The 21,518-nt window shown below is 41.1% G+C and overlaps 2 protein-coding genes across 3 annotated transcripts in view; one reads left to right on the top strand and one right to left on the bottom strand.

Moving 5' to 3' along the window:
* LOC110494218 (SPRY domain-containing protein 3) overlaps positions 1-14,893 on the bottom strand; it is a 59,453-nt gene extending 44,560 nt beyond the window's left edge. Inside the window, exons 1-6 of one of the 2 annotated variants that reach the window (XM_021569059.3) lie at positions 14,328-14,893; positions 13,680-13,814; positions 10,446-10,521; positions 8,668-8,792; positions 5,367-5,502; positions 4,859-5,044 (exon numbers count right to left, since the gene is read on the bottom strand). In XM_021569059.3, the coding sequence (XP_021424734.1) occupies positions 4,859-5,044; positions 5,367-5,502; positions 8,668-8,792; positions 10,446-10,521; positions 13,680-13,807 (651 nt within the window). In that variant the 5' untranslated portion in view covers positions 13,808-13,814; positions 14,328-14,893. Of the gene's footprint in view, positions 1-4,858; positions 5,045-5,366; positions 5,503-8,667; positions 8,793-10,445; positions 10,522-13,679; positions 13,815-14,038; positions 14,270-14,327 lie in introns of those variants that run through there. The other variant, XM_090205601.1, reaches the window with a different exon arrangement.
* Positions 14,894-15,677: 784 nt separating this feature from the next.
* On the top strand, positions 15,678-18,963 carry LOC110494217 (insulin-like growth factor-binding protein 6). The gene is made up of 4 exons (XM_021569058.3): positions 15,678-16,414; positions 17,128-17,162; positions 17,343-17,465; positions 17,705-18,963. Exons 1-4 carry the CDS (start codon positions 16,072-16,074, stop codon positions 17,816-17,818), a joined length of 615 nt encoding a protein of 204 aa, XP_021424733.2. The 5' UTR covers positions 15,678-16,071; the 3' UTR covers positions 17,819-18,963.
* Positions 18,964-21,518: the final 2,555 nt, after the last annotated feature.

The raw sequence follows: 21,518 nt of genomic DNA, 5'->3' as shown, positions 1-21,518 counted from the left end.
AGCCACCACTATGCTTGAAAATATGGCGAGTGGTACTCAGCAATATGTTGTATTGGATTTGCCCCAAACATAACACTTTGTATTCAGGACATCAAGTTAACTGCTTTGACACATTTTTTTTGCAATATTACTTTAATGCCTTTTTGCAAACAGGTTCCATGTTTTGGAATATTTATATTCTGTAGAGGCTTACTTATTTTCACTCTGTCAATTAAGTTAGTATTGGGGAGTAACTACAATGTTGTTGATCCATCCTCAGTTTTCTCCTATCACAGCCATTAAACTCTGTTTTAAAGTCACCATTGGCCGTCATGGTGAAATCCCTGAGCGGTTTCCTTCCTCTCTGCAACTAAGTTAGGAAGGACGCCTGTATCTTTGTTGTAACTGGGTGTATTTATACACCCAAGGCTTAATTAATCACTTTACCATGCTCAAAGGGGTATTCAATGTCTGCTTTTTTTTATCCATTTACCATTAGGTGCCCTTCTTTGCGAGGCATTGGAAAACATCCCTGGTCTTTGTGGTTGAATCTGTGTTTGAAATGCACTGCTTGACTAAGGGACCTTACAAATAATTGTGTGGGGTACAGAGATGAGGTAGTTATTCAAAAATCATGTTAAACACTATAATTGCACATAACTTATGTGACTTGTTAAACACATTTTTACTCCTGAATGTATTAGGCTTGCCATAACAAAGGGCTTAAATACTTATTGACCCAAGACTTTTCAGCTTTTATCAATTTGCAAATATGTTGAAAAACATATTTCCACTTTGACATTATGGGGTATTGTGTATAGGCCAGTGATACAACAAACTTAATCCATTTTAAATTCAGGCTGTAACATACCAAAATGTGACTCGTTTCAGGACAAGGCGTATGTTGCACGTCACTACTTCACAGGAGAGGCATTTGAACGTAAACACAAATGCCTTCTGGAACATGTGAACTTTCATGTACCTTAATGACACACTTGTATGCCATCTGTAAATATGACAAAAATTGTTAAATTATTTGGTTAGCCATGGAAAAAGACGGACTTCCCGCTAGCCGTGATTGGCTGAGATAATGGATGGGCTGGACATGCTGAAAGATGAGTTCGGATTGGTCTGCCATGCAGTATGTTTCTGTATACAACATGAGCTGCTCAGTATGTTTAGGTAATAATTTCTACCGCATCTTTTTTGAAAGATGAAGAACTCCAAAAGTGTTGCTAATGCTCTCCACTTTCTGGAGGACGATCGTGCCATGCTGACTCTCTCCGACTCCAAAAATGAATCAGACAATGGGGAAATTCCTGATTTAGGTCAAAACATCTTAATTGAACCAGACATTGTAGAGTCTTCAGAAATAGCGATCAACAGTGTTGTTGTCACGGAAGAAGTTGACCATGCTTTGAAATCAGTGGAATGCCCGATGAAAGCAGAGTATGAAAGTGAAGGAGGGATACAATTCTGGCATTTGATGGCAAATACGCATAGGGAGTCAAAGAGAACACATAGAAAGAAGGCTGTTGTATAAAACACGTATCTACGGATTACATCTTCAAACTAAGGGCAACCTTGGCATCTGTGAAAGAGAGGGAGAAGCGTCCATCCATGTATACAGGTAAGAGAGTCTAGCTAGCTACATTTTCAGATATTAAACATTTTGAATTCTGTCAGAATGTTGTTTTCATTGTAAGATATGGCAGACATATGCCCCCTTTGGAGGGATTGGGTACCCCTAGTAAACTGGAAAAAAATCTGTCAAAAATTGCTAATATATGCATATAATAATTATTATTGGATAGAAAATACTCTAAAGCTTCTAAAACCGTTGGAATTATGTCTGTAAGTATAGCAGAACTCACAGGGCAGGCATTCTTCCAAACTAGTTTTTGTGGTCATGAAAGTTGGAGCAACTTTGACGTCATCGCTTCCCAACCAGTTATGATTCTGGGGAGACTTTCTATGTCTTCCACTAGATGTCCTCATTCAGTAGAGCTTTTAATCGTTCAAATCCCGCGAGAATTGGCCCTATGGGAGTGAAATTAGTGCGTGCCATGAGAAAATATGTTGTGCGTTGTGGCGCGAATTGGTCCCAGCCATTCCTTTGTTCCAGCACTCAAGAGAAGGACAGACGATGACCGATTGAATTGAAATTTGTTTTGTGTGTTTAAAACATCATAAAGCTTGCTTCTGCACTTAGTTTGACCTGTTTAGTCGACATATAATATGTAATTTTGAAGTTTTGATGCGCAACTTTTCCGGACCAGAGGACATTTTGGGTGCATTTCAGCTGATGTTATTAGCAGTAGCTAATACAAAGACGCAAGACTTGAAACCAAACGATGTATTGGGTAAGTATGAAGCCTTCCAGAACATTCTGAACGAAGACCATCGAAGGTAAGGGAATATTTATGCTGAAATCTGTGTTTCTGTTGACTCCAACATTACGGAGAAATGTAGCTTGTATCTGAGCGCCGTCTCAGAATATTGAATAGTGTGCGATTTCTGTAACGTTAAAAAGAAATGTAACAAAGCGACTGCATAAAGAAGCAGTGTATCTTTCTAACTATATGTAGAACATGTATATTTAGTCAAAGTTTATGATGTCTATTTACGTTATCTTGCCGCGCTACCTAGATTTCCTGCGGACATTTTTGAGTAATTTCTGAACATGAACTCAATGTAAATGGACATTTATGGATATAAATGGCATATTATTGAAAATAAAAAAATGTACTGTGTAACATGTCCTATTACTGTCATCTGATGAAGATTTTCAAAAGGTTAGTGAATTATTTATTTTTTAATCCTGCGTTTGTTGATAGCATGTTTTGGCTATTCAAATGAGCTGTGTCTGGTGGTGGTTTGACATAAATATGTACTATGTTTTCGCCGTAAAACATTTTAGAAATCTGACTTGCTGGCTAGATGAACAAGGTGTTTATCTTTCATTTGAGCTATTGGACTTGTTAATGTGTGGAGGTTAAATATTTCTAAGAATATTTTTGCGTTCCATGCGCCACCGTTTCAGCTGAACGTGGGAGGGTTGAGTCCCAAATGGGAACCAATATCTTTAACAAGTTAAAGCGTAGTGTTAGCTAGCTAGCTAACTAGCTGGCTCGCTAGTTAAATTTCTGTGTATGAAATGTGTAGTAATATTATTTGTATCTCAGAAATCATTGCTAGTTATTGCCTAATGTTAGCTAGCTAACATTGAACCTAGTTGGTTAGCTTTAGCTACCTACAGATTCATGCATGATGGCCAGCTATGACAGTCACTTTGTATTGCTAGTAGTATGGGTTGGGATTATTGCCACATTCAAAACAACTGGGAACTGACTTCCAACTCCAGTGCTTTTAAGACAACTGGAAACTTGAGAAAAAAAACTATCTCCAACTGAAAAATCATTTTGAACAGTCAAACAACTCAGAATTCCAATTTGGGAGCCCCGACTTTCTGACCCGAAGACCACTGATTTCACGATTTGACCTTGTATTTTTCCAAGTTCCCAGTTGTCTTGAAAGCACCATTAGGTTCATTGTTTAGCTAGCTAGCTAGCTACAGGTCTAAACAAAATACTATTTGACAGATGATTACAAAACCCACCAAGTTAGCCGGGTGTGATTACAGTCATCAATTGTATTTCATGAACATGTGTACATGGTGACCCATCCACAATAATGACCCACCCACTTAGTTAGATGTGGCTGGGAGGTGGTTATAGCATTTCTTTCACATGACCCATCAATTTAGACAACTAATATTTATAAAATATTTATAAAATATTTATCTGGACACTTTCAATTTGTGATATTGCTACTATGCAAGTAACCATTTCACTGTACCATTTACATCTTCTGTATCCTGCATCTGACAAATAAACTTTGATTTTATTTCATATAGTGTGTGTTTACCAGAGACGGTAATGTGATGAACAACATGACCTGCACCAAAGTCAGATTAGGATATAGGCCAAAGACTAGATAACGTGTGTTTTTGCTTCTACTTTCACCACTTTTAGTCTTGACATCTTTGGTTGTTTACTACACTACCTTACTCCGTTTAGCGCATGGCCTCACATGTGAATCGTTAAAAAGATGGGTCGGGCTTAAGAGGGTGTGAACGATGCTGAATGGGTGTAGAAGAGCTCTCCAGTAGGTGTACCAAAACATTCAAGGGCCAATTCAATTTTCTCAAAAGTGGGGTTACAAGTTTAGCAACTTTCAAAGCAGAATTACTTTCCCGTTGTTCCTCAACTGCAGTGTATGATATACCATTTTCTAGCTCGGAGTCTCTACTTTTATCCAATGTCAAAAACACCATTGAAAACGTTGCTACATAGGACCGAATCGAGATGGTCGTTCACAGATGTGGAAAAAGAGGTGTGAATACTTTCTGAAGGCACTGTAGTTAGATTGCTAAAAGCAAAGTCAAATTGATTGCATGATTGTATAATTTAATCATTAATGCATACATGGCTGTCTCTGAAAAATGGACTTCAAACATTTAAAATGTCATGATATTGAACTCAAAAGATCCGTCTGGATCAAGTGCCATTTTGAAGTGATATCGTTATGATATCGGGTACCGTGATGGTAGCGAGTATCATGATACTAAACCTTGTTACCAGTAAATATTCTGGTACCGTGACAACACTAATTCTAAGTGGTATGCTAGTATGGACATTGGAACGTAATCATACCCTCTCTTTCTTCATACAAAGGTTGTTTATTCATAGTCATACACAATTTAAATAATATGTATGTTGAGAAGATGAGGTGTAACATAATCACTACAAGAAGATCATGTGAATAACATTAATTCAGTATGTAGCCTAGAAGACAACAGGCAAGACCAGGTCCTTACCGTCCCGGTGACCCTGACGTCATGGAGACGCCCCCACTCGTCCTCGTGGCTGTCAACCATCATTAGTCCGTCCTCCTCCATCCCCCACTCAGCCTGCAGATCCAGCTGCACCTCCTCCCCCAAGGAGTGCATCCCCACGGCCGGGTAGAGTGCCTCTGGAGACCCTGGGACCACGACCGTGCCCACCTGGACGCAAATACAATGTTACTATGTCCGATGGGTGACAGATAGATGGCGTCTGGACCAGTCCAGGACCATTGAGTACTAGACCCAGTCTAAGACCAAAGCATTGATCCTGACTGCACACGAGGTCTCACGAGTAAGACTACGAAATTAAGACTCAATCTCTGTGGCCCAATCTGCATTCATGGCATATGGAGGCGTTACATATCATAGAAAATATAAATACCAGACGAAAGTAGGGTAATCTTTCTCCAATTACAGCAATATCTTGATTGTATGTTGTAGGCCTACAGGTGTGTGGAAAAGAATAAGACTAAGAGCTTACTTCTTTTCCGTTCTTGGTGAAGAGGACTGTTGTTCGTCCATCCTCCAACGACTCTAGGTAGATCCCACAGCCGATACGATCGCCACGGTTACATTTGGGCCCAAATTGCTGTCCAACAGTGTTCCCATTGTACAGCCTGTTGAATGGCAGAGAGGTGAGATGTGAGCGTGCTGGCTGAGCAACAGCTGGCAGACTACTAAAGGAAACACCAACATAAAGTGTCTAGGGGGTTGGCCCACCACGGGCCGCCAGAACAGCTTCAATGTGCCTTGGCATGAATTCTACAAGTATCTGATGCTCTACTGGAGGTACTTGACACCATTCTTCCACAAGAAATTCCATAATTTTGTGTTTTGTTGATGGCAGTGGAAAATGCTGTCTCAGGCGCCATTCCAGAATCTCCCATAAGTGTTCAATTGGGTTGAGATCTGGTGACTGAGACAGAAACACACACACACACACACACTTTAAACTTCCTATGCTCCTTTGAACCCATCTTTCAATGTCACTGAAATCTCTTCTTCTAGCCATGGTAGCCAAAATAATTGTCAACTGGCATTTTATACATGACCCTAAGCACGATGGGATGTTTTATTGCTTAATTAACTCAGGAACCATACCTGTGTGGATGCACCTGCTTTCAATATACTTTGTATCCATGATTTGTTTCCTTCCTTTATTTTGGCAGTTACCTGTAGGTCTCACATACTTCAACCTTCACAACAGTAGACAAAGTAGTAGAACTGAGACGATAAACCAAAAATGATCGACACCGACCATACCAATCACTTATCGCAGGCATTTTGCTGATATTGTCATCACCATAAGTAGCCTACACTAGAGAAATGTGAAGTTTGAAATGAAATAAGTTAGCTAAATGTGTGATTGTTAATGGGACAATTGATAGTTATAACCATAATTAATAGTATTAGTAGTTTAAAGGATAAAAAAAAGTGGTGCACATTAATGTTACAAACGTTTTGTTCTATTTATCGTTATCGCATCAATTCAAGCAATTTATCACGATTTGGATTTTTGTCTGTATTGCCGCCCAGCTCTACCAAGCAGTGTTTCTCAACTTAGGTTGAATGTTCGTAAAGTGGTGCTGTGGACCGTTCAAAATAAATCTGTTGAGGAACATTAGGCCTATTTCTCTATTCCCTTCTAGAACATACCATTGAAATTATCTCTATGCATTCTAAAGCAAACTGATGCTAGAATGTTAAGGTAGGCCTTAATTCAAAACTTTACAAATAAGAGATTTTAGAGTATGTACGGGATACACATGGTATACACCGTCCAATGAATTCCTTACTTGTAGGTTCCTTCTCGACAACGCAATAACAATAAGAAACAAGGCAAAAGTAAACATTTTGTCCCCAATTAGTTATGCAGAACCCCCACTTGGGCCAATTGAGATCGCGTGTAACTAACACATTTCAGTTAATTACTATAGCTCCCGGCTTGGACCAATCAGTAAAAACTTGCAAGACACATCATTCCCCCAAGGTTTCATCTAACTCTGACCTTCAAACTCGACCCAGTGCTGTCTGAAATATTGAGTGTGACTAACGGACAAATGAACGGACAGACGAAGACAGATCCACAGTCCCTTCCCCGGTTTCATAATGGGGGACAATAATACAAGATAGGAATACAAACATAAAGTAAATGGCTCAGTAGAATAGAATAAACATGTTAGTATAATACAGGAAGGTACAATTTATAGCCCAATATTTACACGTGTTTTGGGGAAGGGGGTTTGGGGAAAGGTGTTGAAATTGTGCAGTATTTACCAATCATAATAAGAGTCTGGTAGCTGCAGTAGTGATGCGTGTGTAGGTTGAATGTGTGTGTGTGTGTGTGTGGGGGGGGGGGGGGGGGGTGAGTGAGTGAGTGCATGTTTGCTAAGGTGCGGAGAAGCAGAGCAGGTGGTCAGTCCAGTTCAAGTGTTCAGCAGTCTGATGGCTTGTAGATAAAAACTGTCTCTGAGCCTGTTGATATCAGACCTCATGCTCTGATACCATCTGCCCAACGGTAAGGTAGAAATCAGCTCGTGGCGGGGGTGTGTGGGGTCCTTGATGATGCTGCGGGCCTTCCTCAGGCACCGTTTCGGGTAGATGTCCTGGATTATTTATTTATTTAACTAGGCAAGTCAGTTAAGAACAAATTCTTATTTAGAATGACGACCTACCCCAGCCAAACCCGGACGACACAGGGCCAATTGTACGCAGCCCTATGGGACTCCCAATCACGGTCGGATGTGATGCAGCCTGGATTCGAACCAGGTACTGCAGTGACGCCTCTTGCACTGAGATGCAGTGTCTTAGACCACTGTGCAACTTGGGAGCCCGGGAGCACAGTGGGTGGGAACAGGGCCCCAGTGATGTACTGTGTCGTCTTCACCACCCGCAAGAGGGTCTTGCAGTCGTGGACAATGCAATTCCCATATCAGGCCGTGATGCAACCAGTCAGGACGCTCTCGATGCTGCAGAGTTAGTATTTGGAGAGGACCCAGGGTGACATTCCAAATTTCTTCAGCCGCCGTAGGAAGTAGAGACGCTGTTGTACCCTCTTGACAAGACTGGTGGTGTTGTTGGTCCATGACAAGTCCTCGGTGATGTGGACGCCGAGGAACTTAACTGTTAACTCTCTCTACTGCAGTCCCGTTGTTGTGGATTGGAGCATGTTCCCTCCTCTGCTTCCTGAAGTCAACAATCAGCTCCTTTGTTTTGATGCCATTGGGGGAGAGGTACCACAATGCCAGTTCATTTTGCTCATTTTAAATATTTATTGGAGCATTTATTTTTGTATTGCTTGTAACTGTTTCGGGTAATGCAAGTTCTTGTGCTGTTAGTAGAATAACCTGTGTGTAAATGAAAACTGTTGCTGTATTTTTTTATTGTCTGTGATCGTTTTGTTTGTCTTGTTTTAGTTTTTTTATCATTGTAACTAAACTGTATGTGTAAACATGTATACGCAGGGCCCAGCTGTAAAAGAGACATTGGTCTCAGTCTGTGTTTCTTGTTGAAATAAAGGTATAATAATAATAATAATAATAATAATAATAATAATAGAAGAGGCCTGAGGACACACCCCTGGGGGGCCCCTCTGTTAAGAGTCAGTGTGGAGGAGGTGGTATCGAGGGTAGAATATGTTAAGCTCGTCTGGTAGGGAGGCTTCGATGGGCACCACACAGCTGGATTTGCCTTTGTAGTCTGTGATAGTCTCTTGTTCGTGCCACATGCATCGTGAGTCTGATTTGTCGAACATCAATTAAAGTTAAATTCAATTAACTTACTTGCCATCATCAGCGTGGTAGGCCACTGAGTGCGGGAGCCAGCCAGGCTGATGGTCCAGCTTGTAGTATTGAGGCACCAGGCCAACAGCAATCATCCCCCTCACCCCTGTGTCAACGATGGTCACCTGAAAACATCACAGACCACTTCACTTAAAAACCATAGCATGAGCAAGAGGTCCTAACATGCTCAAAAGTTCATATTTCCCTGTGGGGGTGGCAGTCAGACAGCTGTTCACGAGCAACCTGCAACTACACACTTTCCTACCAACAGCAATTAATTATGACATCATACCTGAGGGCCGCTTAAGTAGAAGAAGTGCAATCAGAACACTGAAAGATCGAGAGGGCTGAAAAGGGGAAACCATTAAGTCCTTCCCCATGACCTCACTAGCACGGCCCCTGGAATACGCAGCAGTCTGTTTCTCTGTATCACATTCTTAATCCCTTTCAGAGCTCCTTAATCCTCAGTCATACTGGTATGGGCTGCGTCACAAATGGCACCTATGGGCCCTAGTCAAAAGTAGTGCACTCTAAAAGGAATAGGGTGCCATTTGGGACATAAAGACACTTGAACTGAGATGGACACAGGTCTGCTGATGATCGACTGAGGTGACAACTGACTGATAGGTGGTTGGGAAAGCACCCCCTGCCCACTGCTAAATGGTCTTGCAGTTACATGATTGATTAATAAAATCTGTGTTTTGGCAATGATCATCCTGAAAACGGGAATATTTCAGTGCATGTGTCAAAAAGTAGATAAGACAATAAGAAAAATAATTACATGGCTTCAGTCTTCTGTTTCCATAAACAAGGTTGTGTTTAATTCACTCTAAGGTGTGTCCGTTAATGAAAAGCGGGATATGATTTCCCTTCCATGAAAGTTAAAGCAGGAGCGGGCGTTCAGTCAGACACTCATTATGTCTGCCCAGTCAATCCTCCAACGCCATAGTGTGCATCCCAAATGGCACGCTATTCCCCTATATAGTGGACTACTATGGGCACTAGTCAAGAGTAGTGCATTATAAAGGGAATAGTGTGCCATTTGGGACTCACATATGGACACCAGCAGGACTCCTTCAGGAATCACTCTACTTACCCACTCACTGCCCTGGCATAGCATACAGTAGGCTCAGGAAGCCAACACTAAACACCAGAACCAGACCTCTCCCTATCCCAGAATGTACAGCCAAGTCCTCCTTTCCTGAGCTTTACCAAAACCCAGGATGCTTTTTTACGAGTCTGCTGTCTTTATGATTTAGTCTGGAGGGACTCCTATTAAAAAAAGGTACTGGTGAATAACTGGGGAGTTATGTTACACACTGCATACTTTTACACTGGAAAAACGACCATGTTTGATCCATTTGTCAGATCATTTGTTTAAAAAAAAAAGAAGGGTCCAAAAATAACAGTTTGGGTTGGTCTGAAAACTATTTTTACTTAAATGTGTCAGCTAAATTTAGCAGCTGTGCAGTTCTCTGAGGGCAGACAGCAGTTAATCTACAGGGTGTGACTGGCGATGGGCTCAGAATTACGATGCTCTTGACTTGAACTGTCAAAAGACTCGCCTATACAACAGTAGGCAACAGTGTGGGAACAACAGGGTACAACAGTGTGGGAACATAATAGAGGCAAGAGACATCTTGACTTGACAACTTGTGTGATATGTCTGTCAAATTTGATTAATAGCTTGGTAATGTTAAATAAATGGACGAAAATTAACTACAAGACCACCAGTGCCTGAGTCAGGGATACCTAACTAAATCTGTATTGGAGCTTACCTCAAAGTAGCAGTTTCCTTTGGATAATGGCCTTGGAGCCACGTAGCAGCCAACCTCATCCGAGTTCCCTTGGTAACTGTAAAAGAATTTCAGAAATGACTTTATATTAATCGTATCGTATTTGCAAAAGTATTTGAAAGTATGCAACGAACATACAAGCGTATGCTACACAGCATACAGTAGTTTTTTAACTTGTGGATGGTACTGGTCATCCAAGACAGTGAGAGGCTAGGAGGACAGTGTGAAAGACAGTATGAGTCTAAAAGTAAACAATCTAGGGGTCGTATCCACAAAGCAAGTAGAAAATGAGTCATAAGTGCTGAGAATATACATTTTACTCTTACTCTTATGGGTAAAAATTGAAAACTATTGCCAAAGCCTCTTTAGTCCCTCCTAGTCAACATATATTTAGGAGACCTCATGAGCTGTCCTAACCAGTTAAGAATTACCAGCAGGTGTCTTGATAATAGAAAAATGCAGTGAGTCAGTGGTTCCTGCACCACATGAAATTGCAGTTGTTAAAGTTGCACTATGCAAAAATCGCTCTGCCATTTCCTGTTTGCTAATACTCTAATAGTTCGCCTAATTTCAGTTTATGTGACAAAAGAAGCTAGTATACCATTATACCATCTAAACAGCTCTGAAATATATTTTCCATAACCAAAAATATTGTTGTTTCTGCTGTTTGAAGCTGGTGTACAAAACCGAAAGTAAAAGACTCAAAAACAAATCTTAAATGGGAAGCATAGAAATAGCTCGCATAGAACAGATCTATTCTGCACGCATATAAATTTGGCAATTGAAAGCATCTAGGGTTTTAGCCAGCTGATCCGACACCCTATGCTTGGCTACAGTTAACCCAAAAAATGTATTAAGAAACTGCGGGCCGGCGCAAGATATGGCTTGGAAAACGTACCTCAATCCAGGGATGAGAAATGTGTAGGGATGAGAAATGTGTAGTGCAGCTGTAAGCAAGTGTAAGGTGTTGGAAGAGCTGGCTTATGTTAACTTTGATTGTTTTCAATGAAAATGATAGACTTTTCAAAAGTATACAATGTTGTATGCAACATTATCGTCGAGTGACTTGATACCTACTTTGCAAAAGCTATTTAGAGATGTTAAACGGGATTGCGAGTGTGTTGATATAACGATTATATTGTTAAAATTCTGCTTTTAACAACCATCAGGATTGGTTAAAAAAAAATATATATATATATATATATATATATATATTAAGCAATAATTAATAGTAGGCCTAGGCAAAGTGATCGTGTCAGGCGAAAATGATATCAAACGTTTTACCATTTCAACATTTGATGTACAGTCCCATTCACAGCTGGCGATGCCTCATGGTTATTCCCCATCATTTGCAACCATGTCAATAAGTGTCATCACTATCTTTCCTTTGCGGTACCTCAAACTGTCGTGATTGTGATTACCAGCTGAGATAAACTTTTATGAGTGGATTTTACTCCTGGTTAAGAGTATGTCTGAGCAGTGTCTTAACATCAACCTAAGCTGGGAGCTTTTTAAGTCTTAAAATAGGTTTTAACAGGATTCCTAGGACATTTTATGAGATGCTTTGAGGATACAGCCTAGGACCCAGGACAAACAAACACACCTGAGTCAGCTCATCGAGGACTTGAATCCGGTGTTACTACTTGGCTGCAACAAAAGACTTCACTCACAGTGGGCTTGTTTGGCTTCGACTGCCTTGCAGTCATCGACTGCCTGATCTACAATTCACCTTGAATAATAACTACCTATTATTATTTGCAGATCAGTCAGTCACAATTTACCCACATTGCATCAAAGATTTGATGTTCTCGAAGAAGGCCACCATGCCTGTGGGTCCCCAGAACCAAGAATAGAGATATTATGACGCATCTGACTGTTCTTTCTCTTTACATTCCTTGGTTCTGTGGACAGGGCCACAGGGTGGCTGTGTTTGAGAATATTAGGGTCGTGATTCATTGTGGGTAAATTGTGTCTGACTGACTGATCTGGGCCCGGTTTCCAAAAAGCATCTTCAGGATAAGTTAATCGTTAGAACCTTCGTAGGAGCATTGTTAAATCTCTGAGCTTATTCCCAAAACCATCGTTATTAACGTTGCACTTGAAATAACTCTTAATCTAAAGCCTGCCTCAGACCCCTCGTAGAACAGCTAAGTGCGTCGCTACATGCTTTTTTGCCTTTATACACAGACGATCTCCGCTAAACATTGATACACCATGTGATTCTATCTCTCTTTGACCGCTGCTAACGTCAGAACAAAGTTGACAATAAATAAACAGCTGCCAAGGTCTTTGCAAATGATACAAACAAGGGACGTATAAAAAGATGCTTCAAATGAAAACCAAGATGACTGCATTTAAACAGTAGGCTATAGGCCTATTTCAATCATATTGAAATACGTTTCATGTTCAATCGAATTATATTTACTACTTGTAGGATACAGTCTGTAATTCCTCTCTCTCTCTCTCTCTATATATATATAGATATATATATAGATATATATATATATATATATATATATATATATATATATATATATATATATGTATTTGTCTCAATATATATGCTGTAATACCAACTGAATTTCGCTCTGGTAAAAGTAGCCTCTCATGTGCATTTTACCAGTAAGCCTATAGTCACGAGTCTTCTCATGTACCCCCAGGGGTCCTAGTACCTCTGGTTGGGAATCACTGGCCTAACGTGTGCAATGATGTGCCAAATCAGTGATTTTGTGAATTTGCATTGGTTAAGCATTAGAATAAGCTGCCTCAATATTTGCAGCTGTAAGTTGTAATAGGAGCTGATCCGTTTTCAGTATTGTGAATGTTAAGGTAAGATTTTAATGGATAAAGCTGATCCGAGAGCAGCGCTCCCTTTCTTTCGATTCTATCAGTATCAACACATGCTCCAACAACGCACTTAGCGACCGTTCTCTCTGTGTGGTGTTTTTGGAAATGCATTTTACATCTTCTGCCATTGTTGGGAAGCCAGGCTCTGACTGTTCCGTCTCTTTACATTCCCTGCCCAGAACCAGGATAGAGGAACACTGTTTTGGCTAGTGTCATTATATATTATTATGTATGAATGTTGCTGTTTATATGTTTATACACTAGGTATATTGATCTTATCTGACTTACCACAACTGATATTTCTTCTGGAAAATAAATAAAATTCAACCCCTCATTCATCATCCTACATTTGACGGTTTTCATCCCCACCTTAGCACGTCTCCGTCTCTCAGCATCCTCTTGAACCGCTCACGGTACCGCACAGCCCCTACCTCGCGAATCTCCCGGATCCTCCGTCTCCAGTTCAGAAAACGGTAATGGAGGTTGATGTCGTCCATCGCTTACCTGAGGACAGAAACAGGAACCTTGAGGTGTTGATCCTCTACCCTACTCTCATATAATTTTTTGAAATGGCAGCTGCATATGAATAGCAGGCTGAATAGTTATGGACTAGGATGTCGGTTTTGCATTTGTTTGGTTCAGTTGGGTCGAACTAAAAAATATTTAAAATGCCCAAAGTAGCTTGTACGAGGGTGTCAAATAATAGCATGTAATGTACGGCGTATTACCTAATTAATACACAATATACCTAGTTAGTTAGCAATTTAAGAACATATCAAATGTTAATAGTCTAGAGCGAACTAGCCAGCTATCTAGCTCCAGCTGCCAACACCTGTAGGGAAATAAAAACTGTTAGCTACTGTAGCTGTAGGTTAACGTTAGCTAGCTATCCACATCAAGCACTTCTCAACCACACATACAGTGAGGAAGAGTTCTGTCCGTACGCAGGACATCCTCTCACACGCCCGGTAACTTTTTGTTTATTTATAAAACACACACCGACTAAAAGTTGCACACCTTATTGTTAAGCTACTGTCTTTCATCTGTGGCCAAATTCCTTGTTGTTTACAAATTTCCCGTACGTGCTCTCCAGCTCCATCAAAACAAATTCCACTGAGTGCAAATGGCGCGTTCTAATGACATCATGACACAAATAACATTGTTTCCGGCAATCTATAAAGTACTCTACTGTAGCTGTTTATTTTAGGCTATAGGCTATTTTCCAAAGAGCATTATTATTTAAATTGAGTTGGCTACACTTGACAGGATTTAAATTAAACTTGTGTGTGAGTGAGCAAGATAGAATTTGAGATGACAGTAAAATAATAAAGGAGCCTAATTATGGGGCGGAGCCGTGTCTTTTTTTTTAGAAGGATGAATCCTGAGTTTTGGGGTGGGTTACTAATTGTTAGGTGTGGAAAGGGAGGGCTTCCATAGCTAAAAAAAAAACATAAAAATACATCTTGATTGTGAAACATTTGAACCGAACAGCGTTCGGATCGTGAACTGGGAATACAGGACTGACAGCAAATGTTTCTTGCTTTTACATATTCGTTGCCAGATTGGCTTCAGCATTAAACAGCAGTGTTTTTCCCCTTAATTTTTCTAAAATAAGTCATTTTTAAAGAGGTGGTCCTCCTACAAAATTCTTCACTAGTCCATTATCATGACACACACACACACACACACAGAGGAATGCATTTCCTGTCATGGAAGAATTAATCATGTTTGGCTTAGTCAGCCAAAGTCCCCTATGTTAAGTGGCACTCCGGCACCCTCTCCGTCAATGTCTGTCTGATCAAAGTCTGAACGTGCACTTTTACGTCATCAAGCTACTCTTTTGTGTTCATTATTTGTTATTTTTAACTAAGCCATGGCAACTGCAAATGCAAACATTCCATTTAATGGGGTCATTAAACTTTGGATGTGAGTGACTAATGCCTTGATTAGAATTCCTTTGGTGTTTGACTGTACATTCCAAAGTTTCAAAGACGTTAGCCCACGTTTTAAACAGCTCAGGTGTTCAGTCGTAAAGGAATAGGATTTAGACCAGTGCCTGATGCAACGGTTTAACAAGATTGCTGTTGGAACCTGTCCAAATTCATTATCAGGCTTCTTCATCAATAACCATCAAAGCACAGGTGAAGTATGTACAAGGGTTATTCTCAGTTTGTATACACAGAAGAGGACACTTAATCAAACATATATGTTTTCTATAAACAAATGTTCTCATCACCAGCCTGTCATTTTAAATGTGTCAGTAATGCTTACTTGTAAAACACATAAATCAAATATATTCCCGGTGGAAAAACAATAATGCCGAATTTGAAACAGCAATAATGACACATTCATGATGGGGTTACGGCTATCCCTATTTCACCAGCAGGCACTGGTAAAGGAAAGGTGTGTGTGTCAGAGACAAGGGGAAGTGGGGGTGTGCTCAGCAATCTGGAAATGAGAGGGGAGACTAATATTCCTCTCTCCCTCTTTCCTTCCCCCTCCCTCTCCCTCCACCTTTTGGCTCTTTAAAAGCCGCTGTCCGTGGTGTGTGTCTGCTTCATTATCGCTCTGTTGTAGCTGGAGGGGATTCCTATCCACTCTGCCTCGCTTCTCCCAACCAACAACTGGAACTGAGCTGAATAAGAACAAACCTCAGAGAACAGCCTACCCTGACATTGAATATCTGGCATTGAAACAAATAGGAACCTCCTGGACTATTACTTAACTTTTGTTGGTGGACCACGTGTATTTTAAGGGAAACATGCTTCTGTACCCTGACCTTCTGGCCCTGCTCTTCCTCCAGCTTGCCCTCTCCAGCCCGTGGACGCTAGCCTCCCGGCTGCCCCCTCTCAGAGGAAGGAGTCCCTCCAGTAAGGGCTTACAGGGGGCTAGGGCCCCCAACCAGAGGCAACAGTCTGGGGAGCTCAGCACCACTGTCCTGTTCCTGGGGGAGCCCTGTGGGGTCTACACCCTGAGCTGTGCTCGAGGACTCCGCTGCGCCCCACCACTGGGAGACCCCAGCCCCCTCCAGGCCCTTCTGCAGGGCAGGGGAGTCTGCGGCAACGCCAGTGAACCCAGCCCTTCTGAGAGTCCCCAGCCAAAAGGTAAGACACCTACTACAGCACAGAGGGAGAAGCCACTCAGTTACATCTGGTGGGGTGGAGGAGGAGGTACTGTAAACTATAACTAAAATCAATGCTAAATTGAGCTTTTGCAGATAGCTCACTTGACCTAGTTATGGGCTGTATAACAAGGGCCCAGAGTTGATCCTTGTCAGGATATGGATATGACGCCAGCGCTGTATATCTTAGATAATTAAATAAACGTTGCTCTGATGACTTTGTTGTGATAAGAAAGGTCCCGATTGTGAGATTGTATTGGCCTGTGGAAGTGGAAAATGTGTAGCTTCATCAGAAGTAAGAAATACAGCTAGGTCGTAATGGAGCACACAATTGGCACTGACAGTAGTTTACATTGGAGACAGAGCCAAGATCAGTATGCAGTGCTCCAAACTCAGCCACAAGACTTAGGATTTCTTTCAAATAAATCTATGCTCAGACTCCACCAGGAATTAAATTGTTTTGTGTGTGGGAAATGTTCTTCTCTTAAATAATCCCAATTATGTCATGTTGACCTCAAATCACCAGCAGCTGGAAATTTTACTCAACAACCTGTTAATGCCAATCTGTGAACATGATATGTGACTCTACCTACTGGTTTGTCTCTGCCACTGCATTCATCAGATATTTCAGTAATCAGTTACTGTGGTAATGTAATCCATTACTATGCTAAAGCTGTTGTCATGTATTTTTTCCAGCCACACACCCGACACTGACTGAAGACCTGGAGAAGGTAAAATCCTTTACTTAAGACATGTCATAATGAGGACATGTTGTACTTCCAAATGTGTGGAGGACTGTGTTGAGCGATAGAATTGAAAGACAATAAAACATGCACCTGAAATAGTGGCGGGGGTTTTAATAATGAAAACCCGCTCTCTCTCTCCTTCTCTTTCTCTCCTTCTCTCTCTAGGCTCCGTGTCGTAGGCTGCTGAACACTGTACTTAAAGGTCTTGAGCCCGTGGTCTTCCAGTCAGACCGTGGCGATATCTATATGCCCAACTGTGACAAGCGTGGTTTCTTCAGAAAGAAACAGGTATGTTTAGAAGCAGACTGGTTTATGCATGTATAGCAGAGGTGGTTCGCCAAACTATGCTTGCATGATGAGTAACCTTGCCTAAGTAGGAGTTCAGTGGACCAACTCAATCTTGAGTTGCAGGCTGGACTCGATAGTCAATGCCTGGTCAGAAATGTTTGTGTGTATGTGTTTGAGTGTCGTTGTTGTGTCCTATACAAAACTGCACATCTCTAATAGGCTTTATCTCTGTGTGGCAGTGTCGGTCGTCTCGGGGCATGCACCGCGGTCACTGCTGGTGTGTGAATGAGAGTGGCATGTCAACATCATCACACACAAGTCCAGAGGGCACCCTGATCTGTGACAATGTATGAGAGGGCACTGCCCAGTCCAACACACCCTGAAGTCTGGAATATTGACCAATGGGTGAGGATCGAGAGGAAAAGCAAGATGAGGAGAAAAGAGGGGGATAGAAGAAGAACAGAAGAGCTGCCCAAAGTGCTGGACACTAAATGGCCAATAAATGCAAAATTCACCCAACTGCATCCCAAATGGCACCCTTTTGTAGGGAATAGGGTGCCATTTCAGATGCATTCCCTACTACACTACTACCTACAAGCACATTTTTCCAATTGTATTTCTCGGGCAGGTCATTCGCTTTATCCATCCCTGTTAGTTTGGTCTCACAGCGCCCTCTAGTGATGAGTTGTGATACAGTTCAAACCAGAGATTTTTACTAAGTAGGCTTCACCTGAGTTTAGACTGGATGGGTATGGAATTATTGCACTTTTTAATATCTGTACTCTGTGTTATAAATATGCAGAGTTGTGAGTTAATTTTATAACCTAACTCAAAGTGGGTAGACCTGTAGTAGACTACACCCCCAATCCCATTTACCCGCTGCGTGCCATGACAGTCTAGGCCAGGGTACTCAACTCTTACCCTACGAGGTCGACAGCCTGCTGGTTTTCTGTTCTACCTGATAATTAATTGCACACACCTGGTGTCCCAGGTCTAAATCAATCCTTGATTATAGGGGAACAATAAAAAAATGCAGTGGAACTTGCTTCGAAGTCCAGAGTTGAGTTTGAGGGGTCTAGGCCTAGTGATGACGATTGTCTCTGATGATGTTACCACTGTCGCTCTTATAGTTCTGAAACTATGCACTTAAATCTGACATTCTGATGTTCAAACTCCAGGACCAAGAACTACTGGAGCACCTCCAATCTTTTTACTGACATTATAGCTGAGCAGACATGTTTTTAGAGTATAAGATATAGTCTTTTTATATACATATATAAATTAAAACCTGATGTATTATTTAATTCTCAGTATGTATTTTTTATAACAAATTGTACATTTTATTTAAGTGCTTTTTTGTCTTCTATTGGGCATGACAAAACATTGTATTTTGTACTGTACCTGCTGAACCTATTTTATTGATGTAATTATTTATGTTGACAATCTTTTATACTTAAGTAAATGTGACATTTTATCAATAAAAGCCTCTGAGTGGAAACACACTGGAAGCAAATTTATGTTGATGGGTATCTTTCCCAGATGTCTGGTGAAGATACTTACCTGCTGTATAATATATGTTTTAGAGGTTTCATGTGAGCCTCATAACAGCCTGGAATAACAGCATGTGGTCTACGGTTTAACAAAAACCTGTTTGTGATTGAAAATAACCTTGCTATGGCTGTAATGGCTGGCCAGTGTGCCCTTAATCCAGAAATCGTTCTCATATGACCAGGAAGATTTAGAACAGGACTGGCTCTCAGTTACCATGACAATATCTAAAGCCAAGGAGCTTTGGAGTTAGTTTGCTCTTAAAAGTTTAAAGCGTGTTTTTTTTATTTTTACGTTCTTCACCTTCCAAAAGCACAATCTGAGTCTTATAAAAAGATACACAATACACATTTTTCAAACAGCAGGAGACAAGAATGTTAAGTGAATTAGTTGGCATTTGTGACTTTACATACAAATGGAACACACACACAAACACACGTACACACAAAGACTGCTTTGTTTTAGTCATTTAAATGTTATTAGGAGATTGAAAAAGGACGACCTGAACTCATGTAACTCTACTCCATTCCGGAATAAAGGGGAAATTAGAATTAAATGTCACAAAACAAATGTTTATATTTTTGGGAATCTACTGTATATAAGTCTCATTGGAGTAATTACATTTGAACCATATTCTAGTATTTTATGATAATCTAAAAATAGGTCAACAATATCAAACAATTGTTACGGACTCATTATGTAGAAATCTAAGGTAGTTGAATGAGAAGTTGATTGTTTTGATATTCAATGGCGCTGGAATGTATAGAGGCCGTTTTTCGGGATCCTGACCAATTCTGCGGTTTTGTGTGTTTTGTTTGCGCTGATCTTAACACTTCTTGTACATAATGTTTCTGCCCATTGTTTCCTATAACCTTAAAAAGCTTCTGGACATCAGAACAGCGATCACTAACCTCAATTTGTATGAAGATTTATATTTCAACAAGTCGGCGGCACACCCCAGACCAGGGCCTAATCCCCGACAGGTGGAAGAGAAATAGAGGCCAACGTGCGGGTACCCTGATGAAACTACGCAGAGGAGAAAATAAACAGCCACAACCATCTGTTCTATTGGCAAATATACAAATCACTGGAGACCTGAAGATGGGACCTAAAGAACTGTAATATCCTATGCTTCTCGGAAACTTGGTCATATTCTAGCTGGTTTTTCTATACATCGGCAGGACAGAACTGCAGCGTCGGGTAAGCTCAAGGGGGAGGTGTGTGTCTCTTTTGTTAACAACAGCTGGTTCGCAATCTCTAATATTAAGGAAGTCTTGAGGTTCTGCCCGCCTGCGTTAGAATACCTCATGATAATCTGTAGACCATACTATTTATCAAGAGAGTATCTATAATATATCTATAATTTTCTTAGCTGTCTATTTACTGCCACAAACCGATGCTGGCACTAAGACCACACTCAACGAGCTGTATAGGGCCATAACTAAATAAGAAATAGCTCACCCAGAGGCGGCACTCCTGGTGGCCAGGGATTTTAATGCAGGAGAACTAAAAATCAGTTTTAACTGATTTCTACCAGCATGTCACCTGTGCAACTAGAGGCAAAAAAGTGAGATCACCATTACTCCACACACAGAGTCGCATACAAAGCTCTCCCTCGCCATCCTTTTGGCAAATCTGACCATACTCTATCCTCCTGATTCCACCTTACAAGCAAAAACTCAAACAGGAAGTACCAGTGGCACGCTCAATATGGAAGTGGTCCGATGAAGCAGATGCTAAGCTGCAGGACTGTTTCGCTAGCACAGACTCATATATTCTTGGACGCATCGAGGAATTTACCACATCAGTCACCGGCTTCATTAATAAGTGCATCGTTGACGACGTCCCCACAGTGATCGTACGTACAGTGGGGAGAACAAGTATTTGATACACTGCCGATTCTGCAGGTTTTCCTACTTATAAAGCATGTAGAGGTCTGTAATTTTTCAACTGTGAGAGACGGAATACAATGTGATTTTCTGGATTTTTGTTTTAGATTCTGTCTCTCACAGTTGAAGTGTACATATGATACAAATTACAGACCTCTACATGCTTTGTAAGTAGGAAAACCTGCAAAATCGGCAGTGTATCAAATACATGTTCTCCCCACTGTATATACCCCAAACAGAAGTCATGGATTACAGCCAACATCCACGCTGAGCGGGACACCAGTGGAGGCTGCTGAGGGGAGGGCGGCTCATAATAATGGCTGGGATGGAGTGTATGGAATGGCATGTAACACACGTAAACCATGTTTTTGCTGTATTTGGTACAATGCCACTCCAGCTATTACCACGAGCTTATCCTACCCAATTAAGGTGCCACCAACCTCCTGTGCGGGACACCCTCTGTCAAACATTCAAACAGGAAAAGCTTCAATAGAGGACTGAGATCGAATCCTACTACACCGGCTCATTCACAAAGCCACAGGGCCATACGGATTACCAGGACACGTACTCAGAGCACGTGCTGACCAGGTGGCAAGTGCCTTTACTGACATTTTCC

Source organism: Oncorhynchus mykiss, chromosome 17 (genome assembly GCF_057628025.1).
Source record: "Oncorhynchus mykiss isolate SJ-2025 chromosome 17, ASM5762802v1, whole genome shotgun sequence".
NCBI lineage: Eukaryota > Metazoa > Chordata > Actinopteri > Salmoniformes > Salmonidae > Oncorhynchus > Oncorhynchus mykiss.
Note: the sequence above shows the minus strand (reverse complement) of the source record. Positions and strands in the feature narration are given on the sequence as shown.

Bases quoted from the DNA above. Each gene is read 5' to 3' on its own strand.
- LOC110494217 (XM_021569058.3), top strand. From the start codon at position 16,072: ATGCTTCTGTACCCTGACCTTCTGGCCCTGCTCTTCCTCCAGCTTGCC. The intron at 17,163-17,342 runs GTAAAATCCTTT...TTCTCTCTCTAG, and splicing joins TGACTGAAGACCTGGAGAAG to GCTCCGTGTCGTAGGCTGCT. The intron at 17,466-17,704 runs GTATGTTTAGAA...TCTGTGTGGCAG, and splicing joins GTTTCTTCAGAAAGAAACAG to TGTCGGTCGTCTCGGGGCAT.